Source organism: Sturnus vulgaris, chromosome 1, assembly GCF_052056855.1.
Source record: "Sturnus vulgaris isolate bStuVul1 chromosome 1, bStuVul1.hap1, whole genome shotgun sequence".
NCBI classification, from domain to species: domain Eukaryota; kingdom Metazoa; phylum Chordata; class Aves; order Passeriformes; family Sturnidae; genus Sturnus; species Sturnus vulgaris.
In genome coordinates, this window is record NC_142243.1 from 109,947,650 (window position 1) to 109,956,151 (window position 8,502).

At 34.3% G+C, this 8,502-nt stretch overlaps 1 protein-coding gene across 3 annotated transcripts in view; it reads left to right on the forward strand.

Annotated features, from left to right (window-relative positions):
• The window catches only part of RBBP8 (RB binding protein 8, endonuclease), a 34,147-nt gene extending 25,943 nt beyond the window's left edge, over positions 1-8,204 (forward strand). For all 3 annotated transcript variants that reach the window (XM_014871299.2, XM_014871297.2, XM_088173948.1), the window contains exons 15-19: positions 124-276; positions 895-964; positions 1,929-2,025; positions 5,571-5,712; positions 7,480-8,204. In XM_014871299.2, coding sequence (XP_014726785.2) covers positions 124-276; positions 895-964; positions 1,929-2,025; positions 5,571-5,712; positions 7,480-7,577 — 560 coding nt within the window. In that variant the 3' untranslated portion in view covers positions 7,578-8,204. The remainder of the gene's footprint in view (positions 1-123; positions 277-894; positions 965-1,928; positions 2,026-5,570; positions 5,713-7,479) is intronic.
• Positions 8,205-8,502: the final 298 nt, after the last annotated feature.

Genomic DNA, 8,502 nt, shown 5'->3' on the forward strand with positions numbered 1-8,502 from the left:
CTGGGAGCAGTAAGTAATTGTTAATTCTTATGTTACACATTTAGTCAAAATGCAATTTCTTGCATTTAAAGGAAAATCATTGAGACATAGATTTGGATGGGTTTTTTGTGCTTTTAATAACAGGAGGAGAAATAACAGATATATTTGATCGGACAACCAATGAAGAATATGAATCCTGCCTACCAGAAGATAATCATTCTGCATGTGATGAAAAAGAAACTCTTCATGATGAAGAGCAGGATAAGGGAATAACAGCAGCGAGCAAGAAACTGAAGAGTGGGATATAATTTGATTTTGTCTTTATCAGCTTACTTAAACTACAAGAGTTGATTTGAAATCAGACTCTGTTTTTTAGGAACAAACATGCCAAATTAGCCACCAGTTCTTTTTTGCATAAATTTGTGATAAAATTGATTATTGTAAGGACATAACATAAAGCAATATGAAAATTTTTTTGGTAGTTAATTTATCACCACGCAAATGTGGAATATGTAGTGGAAGTTGGTGCAGCAGCAGAACACCAAAGTGACTTAAAAGAAACACCAGCTTCTGGCAACTGTTATTTACTTCCTTTCTTCTCATTATTCTAGGTTCTATTGAAGATTTTACAGTATTTTGTATTTTAAGCAGCCTTTCCTTTGATTTTCTTTTTGTCTTTTTTGTTTATCTCACTGCTGTTTTCCTTCTACTCGAGTCATGCTTTTTGGTTGCTGGTTCTATCAATTCTGTTCTGTTCAATTCTGTTCAAAATCTATCAATTATTTTTAATATCTGTTTGAATCTGTTGTCTTAGACTGAGATGTACATGGCATTTTTATATTTCATAACAGTTTGTTAATAATTTCTGCAAACAATCTGTTAACCTTATATTTTGTTTTGCATGTGTACTTACAGAACATGAGGATAAACAAGATAAAGCCAAGCAGAAAGCTTTTGTGGAGCCTTATTTCAAAAGTGATGAGAGGTAATTCAGTTTGTTCTGTATGAGCATTTAAAGGCTCTTTGTATCTTCCCTACAGGGAACTTGATCTTCCTTAAAATAAACGTGTTTGTGTGTAACAGACTAGCAGTTGAAGATGCAGAGGTAGAAGATCTATGACATTAGATAAAAGACTTTAGATAAAAACTGGGGTAGGGGAAAAATGTTGAGATGCCTATTACATTTACATGCTGAAGAGAAGGGATTGCCTCTTCTGCTTTTTATAATTTTAGTGAATGCAGTGTTTTCTAATCCGTGTGGTTTCTTACAAGCATGTGGTGATGCCTGAATTTATGAGCCAAGAACGTGTGGGCTGCTTGTGCAAATGAAAACCTTTCCTTCTCTGGTATTTTTGCCCCTTGCTCTCTAGGCAATAAATGAATAGTGTTCAACAATTGCAGCTTTTAGTGCCTCCTCTGTTGCCTTCCAGTATAATGATAATTGGAAGTCTGAATCTTCATTTTGTAATGATACCAAGCCCTTCAATTAGCTTATATTTTACCTCAGTGCATGTTTTCTTTGTAGAGGAAAACTTGTTTACTGTTTTGAGAGCAGTTAAGTTGAAAAGAACCTACTGATCTTGAATCCCAACATATGTTCCTCTCATGGAAATCATTGCAAGCACAACTCCATCTTGGATAAAAAGAAATATTCTGTAGAAGACCTATGTTTGAATAATTTCTATGTAGTAATTACTTTTACACTATGAAAAGCCATAATAATGAGGTACACATCTCTGGTTATGTAAAAGTTCACATTACATTTGAAAACTTTTTTTTTAATAAAAAAATGCTCTATTCAGCTATGAATGTCAGTATGATTTGGGTTTAGACATCTTCTGAATTCTTTTTTTTTCTTGACTGTCCATCATTATGTTCTAAAAAATGGAAATTTCCAGTCATGTAGAAGAAATAAAAGTACTATTATGCAAAAACATTTTGTTTTTCAGAAAGAATACTGTGTTAGATTTTCCTCATATTGAGGTTATTCGAAAAAAAGAAGAAAGAAGAAAATTGCTTGGCCACACTTGTAAGGAATGTGAAATAGTAAGTAGTGCTTTCAAATTTGTCAGTCTTCCATTTTCCTAACTCATGACAGTATCTAAGTGCTGGTTTTAATTATTAATCTGGTTGCATCATCATCATTACCCACAGTAGCTGGGAAGTAAGTGTTTACCAAAGCTGGATAACCAAGTTTGCAGGTGGTTTGTTTTTAGTGTGGTAGCTGCATATAGCATGGAAGGTCTTGGGTTTGATTTTTTTTGTGTGTATCTGTATGAAAGAAGAGCTTCTTACATCGTGGTTCCAGTAAGATTACTGTTAATAAAACTACATTAGCTGGTCAAAGAACTATTACGGGTGTCCAGACTTTAGATCAAAAGCTCTAGTGAGCTTTACAGGTGCTGGAATAAGTAAGATCTGTTGTACCTTGATATAGATTAGAAAGATCTCGTTTTGGGTTTGTTGATTTTTTTCTTTGTTTTCTGGGTTAATTTTTTCCGGTAATTACACCAGCATAGGCAAAAATATATCTATTTATGCAAATACGTGCAAAAATACTTGTTTAAAATACTTGTTGAAAAGTACGAAATTTTGGGTTTCACATTACACATTTTTTTCTCCCTTTCTATTTACTAAACTGCTTTCAGATACTTGGTGTAGAGATAAAATATTGACATAATTATGTGTGTAATAAGAACATATTTTATCTGGCCATTAATAGACTTTATGATCTAATAAATGATGACTCAGTAGTAGTGTGGATTAATGACTGAACAATGGTGGATTTTCTGGAATCTTTCAACCTAATTTCCACATGTATATAGAACCAACATTTTTCAGATATTCTCTTGCTATTCGCTGTATAGTCAAGTCCCATTTACTTAGCTGAAGAAATTTATTACAGTATGTTTTTAGTGAAAATATTTTCTGAAAAATAGTTTTGGTAAAACTCATTAAATACAAATGCTTAATTTTTATAGTCAACTATAAATACCATTTTAAAAAATATGTTTGATTTAAAGAGTTTGAAAGAAAACAAAACAACCCCCAACCTTCAGTGTGTTTCATGGTTCCAGATCCATGTGTTAAGCATTTTAATTTCCTGTTTCTGTAAGCTACAGGTCTTCCCTCTGCAAATCCAGTTCTTGTTACTTTCTGTCAAGTTGGAGGGATAACTATGGTGTCTGGAAACATTCACAGCTCCAGTTTAGTAGAAGCAGGTTTCTACATTAAATGCTAGGAGCGTTTGGGTTTGTTGTTGATTTTGGCTTTTTTGGTCTTTTTTTCTAAGCCTGCACCATTCAAGATTAATGTCTTGGAACGTATGGAATGCCTGGCTGTGTCATTGCACTATAATAAAACTAGCTTTGAATTAAATGCCTGTGGAAGAAGGGAGTATTGGATAAAGCATAAATGATGCTTTAGGAAAGTCTTGGCTTGCTGATGAGCAATATGGATTTGTAAAGCTGCCAAAGTCTAAGGGAATATTTAGGGAGTGGGTAGAGATCAGTAAGTTGCTTCAGTCCCTGTACTGCAAGTGGTGTGAGTGGGGTCACTCTGAGAAGACCTGAGATTTAACTTCTGTACGTGCCACAGCACGCTGATATTAAAGCCATTCATAAGTGCTTATCTTAAAGCTTTGTGGAAGCATCTCATTCACTTTACAGTGTCGAACTTCTGATAAGTCTTGTTTTGGTTTTTTACGACCTTGTGATGCTATCAGAGAAAGATTGTAGGCAGAAGTTACTGGTAGCTTGTAAAAGTAACATTTATTAGTGTGGTTATTAAGTGTAGCTACACTTAGGTGAGTAGGAGAATCACTCAAATGTTTTTATATGCATTTAGATTACAGGAATTATGTAAGTTTTTGCTAAACTAATGGGAGGAATGTTTTTAGGGCTTGTTCCCTTTCTGAAACTGCAAATTGTAGAGTTCTATAAGCAATTATTTTACAGGGAAGACAGGATGAGATTGCAGTATCTTCACACATGGAAAAACCTAGCTCAAATGTTTTGTGTGGATTAAAAATGCTGTGGACAGTGACATCAATCTAGAAAACAGCTGAGAGTTCTTTTTGCTGTTTAGCTGACATACATAACTCTCATTCTCTGTCAACCCTATTAGATTTCTAAACAAGCCAAAGAAGAAAAGTTTCTTCCTAATTTATTTTTAAAATATGCGTATCTTGATTTTTGATTGTTCTTATTTTCTGTTCCTACTAAACTGTACTGTATTTTTCATTGTTGGATCTGTAATTATTCCTTACTAATCATAAATTTTTTAATTAAAAAAAAAGCAACACTACCAAATTTTAGTAGATGAATTTCTAAAATTTCAGGCTATTTACAGGGCAAAGTAAGGAGCACTGCTAATTATCTCTAAATCAAATGGAGCAATATTTATCTTACACAGACATTGTAGAATTCTTGTAGTTAATTTTGTTGACTTAACATCTTGTTCTTAACTTTTGTCAGTAAAAATTGAATGAGCATACTTTACAATTCCAAGTAGGTTTTCTGAAATCCTGCCAGGAGCTGGGAGCATGAAATAATCTCTGTTGACAGAGGTATCCTGTTCTTTTCCTGATTTCCCCAGTCTAGGTCAATTTCCATCTGACTGAATAAGTTACAAACTTTAATTTGCCTTTTTGGATTGTAGCACTGCCATTTCAGTAGAATTGTTTTACAATTTACATTTTTACAAGGGTCAGGTTTCTTGTGTGACTGTTGACTTACCACTTGAATCAAACAATGCGTTCACTTCGAAAATATTTTGACCTTCTGTGTGCTCTAAGGTCCGGGTTTGTATTTTTAGGAGATATAACAAGAATTGCAAATTAAAACAGTAGAAAAAACTGCATGGAAAAAATATACCCTAACTTTCTATGATGCTACTCAGGGGAGCACCCAGCAAAAAGGTTTGGAGAGAGTATATACTTTTCTCATTGCAGAACAGCTGACAGGGGTGAAAGATTATAGCCAGTTTACTATAGAGAATGCTCAGCTGGCAGATAATTTCTGGAGTCCAAGTGTCAGTCAGCTACTTAAGCTAACTCTATTTACTTCTAATTTGAGGGTAAGGAAGTAGGAAGCATTTTGACTTAAGTTTGCAGTTACTACTGTAAATTTGAATACTGGAAATAATTCTGCAGCATGGGGTTTGTAGTGGTTTTTTTTTTTTTCTTTTTTAAAATTTTATTTGTAAATGCAAGCTGACAGTTAACAAATTGAAAAATTTATTTCAGCAGCTTTCAACACCTGCGCTACTTAGCTTTGTAAAATCAGTAAACTGTTGACATAAGTAATTGTACACATGCCTAAACCTTGTTACTTATGGTATGTTAAAAGATAGAAGGTTAGCAAATTTGCCATTATAAAGTTATACTTAGTCTGTAAATTCAGTAAGCTTTTAGGATAATTGCCAGGTGTTTGTCACTTGGATAATGAATCTCTACTCTGGCTATCCTCACCATTGTTTTTAGATAACTGTGTTAATAAACACAGTGATTGATGATGTCAATTGTGTAAAGCAGTCACTCTATTATGTATGAATTTGCTAACTGGGATTTTTTTTCCCCCCCTTACATTCAGTATTATGCAGACATTCCAGAAGAAGAGAGAGAGAAGAAACTGGCTTCCTGTTCAAGACACAGATTTCGCTATATTCCTCCAAATACCCCTGAAAATTTCTGGGAGGTTGGATTTCCTTCCACCCAAACCTGTGTGGAAAGAGGTTTGTGCAAAAATCAATTTGAAAAGCACTTTTTAAAGCTCTTCTTTTCCCCCCCCCGAAATTGTCTCTAGTTCACATAGCAGCCTTTCTCTCTCACTGTTGAGGTCTGTTTATCAGCAGCCATGATTTTTAATAAATATTGTCAGGTTTTAGCAGTTCCTGTACTACTAAGAAAGGAATATAAGAAAAATTTCTTAGAGCCTAGAGAGAGAAGGCAGAAATAATTGGGGTTTTTAATTTAAACCCGACGTATTTTTAACCATAAGGAAGAATTGGATTTTCAGAGGCAAAGGCCAAGAGATTGTACTTACTTAGGACAGACAGGCAGCACTACTGATGTCCTTTGTCAGTGTTTTTAGAGCTTCATAATACCAGGTGATAATGGAAATGTTACAGATAAGGTGTAGTTAGACAGTTTTTCATACATATACCCTGCTTGGTAGTGACAATAAAAAGATGTTAAAACATGGTGAATTTGTAGTATATTGTATGTACAATTCTCCAGAAGTGGTGAAATGCTGGGGTGAGGAGCCCTATAGGAATTCTGAGTTACTTATATCTTTCATGTTTCACAGCTAATGCACAAGTAATTTTTGCTTTTGTCTGTTCTTATAACAGTGTCAGGTCAGGCATAGGAAAATGTAGCCAGAGTTGTGTATGTGTATTTTGTGATGGTGTTGCAAGTATCGTCCTTAATCTGTCAGAACAGGGAGCCTTGATTTTTATGGATCATATAACTTGTTACTACCCATTTGGAATCTGCTTGCTGCCTCATTAAAAATGAGCTTCTTGGCTGTCTCCTTGTTCTGCTGGAGTAAGAGCTGTTCAGTTGTTAATGGTCTTCAACAGCGTATCAGAGCAGACTTTAGATCAACCCTCCCTTGGAAAAGAAAATATTTTACAGCAGTGCAGCAAGAGAACTAAAATACGAGAGATCCCATGTTGAGCAATTGCTCTTGCCACCCCAAAGTAGTGGGGTACAACATAGGTATTTTCTACTCCTTATTGGTATCTTGTACCATCTGTGTTGTTTTGGTTTTTTTTTTTAAATAACTGAGTTACATAGACAGAATTTTCCAACTATGAAGTAGAAATCTACTACTCTCATTTTGGTGGATGTTGTTACTGAAAAACGGTAAGGAATTGACAAAAGCCAGGTGCTGAAACTGACTTGCATAAAATGTCTGTTCACTGTCAGTGTTAGAGCTAAGTTGAGCATGTTATAGAAATTTTTATGTTTTTCTTATCAGAAAGCTTTCAAGGTGTGTTTGATCCATAGGCTCATGCTTGACTTTTTCCAGTCTTTAATAAATCTGAGTGCTCTTAAAACAAAGGGAGGTACTGTTTAAACCTACAAAACACATGTGCCTGAAGTTTCCTCTGAGTAGGGTTTACATTTTCAAAAGTGATTTTTATTAGTGAATTGAATTAGCAAATCTTGCATACTTTGTTACTCTTATGTAAAATCCTTGGTAGAAAGAAAATGAAAAGTGCAGTTTTGTTTTGAATAGATGAACAATTCATAGTTTCCATTCTGTTCTTCGTTGTCAACTGTCTGTGTTGCATTACTGTACAGTTACCTACTAGAAAGAAGTGAGTATTTTAGTGAATGATATTTGCACACTGAGATCTCAAAACTTTTATGTGACATCAGAACCAGTTGCCCCAAAAGGAAAAAAAATTACAAGTTATTTTTTGAGGCTAAACAGCTAAAGTTATGCCTGTTTTTATATTATATTTCTTACCTGAGGTTTTTTTCTTTTTAAGGATACATTAAAGAGGATCTTGCTCCCTGTCAACGTCCAAAAAGGCGTCAGCCTTATGCTGTAATGTTTTCTCCAAAAGGCAAAGAGCAGAAGACATAAAGGATGGGGAAGTAAGGAGCAACAGCCTGAAGTGCATTTTTCCTGTCCGTAGATATTTATAGTTAATACAAACTTGAAATAAAGAACTATGTGTTCCACAATGATAGATACATTGTTTAATTGAATATGTACATTTTATAAAATTCATTTGCAAGTCCGAGGTACCAGGAAACAAAACTATTTAATGTATGTTTGTTTCATATTGTGTTAATACATTTTGTATTTGTTTTTGCACCTGTCAGACAAGTTTCCTACTGTTTTTTTCTTTGAGGCCAGCAGCTGAAATTCCAGCAATTCCTGTGTAAACTTTGTGTCAGTGAGTAACTGCTTTGAAGTCACTGAAATCAGTTGTTCTTGCAAGAGTAAATGTCTGTCAATGGGAACAGAAATGACAATTTTCTACAGTGATTTTATTTTGCTCTGGATTTTCTTATATTTCTTTTCTCATGTTGCAATAATGGTTATATCTTTTTGGAATAAAGCTGTATTAAATATGAAATGTATTTACTGTTCATATTTTGGGTGTGTGAAAACCAGCAAGTCTAAGTGCCTTTCTTCAATTCTGGTGTTAAATGTATAGCACCATGTTTTTCTGTGTTTACATTACAAGATCCAATATTCTTTTCATTTTTTCCTTGAAATCTCTTTGCTTATGTGTGTCTCATTTATTGATAGAGATAATCTAATTGTTATTTCTAAATTTGGGTGACAGCTGTGCCCAGAGTTCTCCTAGTGGACAGCAATAGTCATAATCTAGATTACAAAGGATTCTCTGGAGATATTTAGATCTTTTGTAGCTGGGGATATATTTCCATACTTGCACTGGGAAAGTAAGATATACAGTATCACAGAGGCAGGGTAATACCTACATAAGTAGGCAAGCCAAAGATCACCTTAAGATCCTTTGGAATAAAGAAGCTACAAT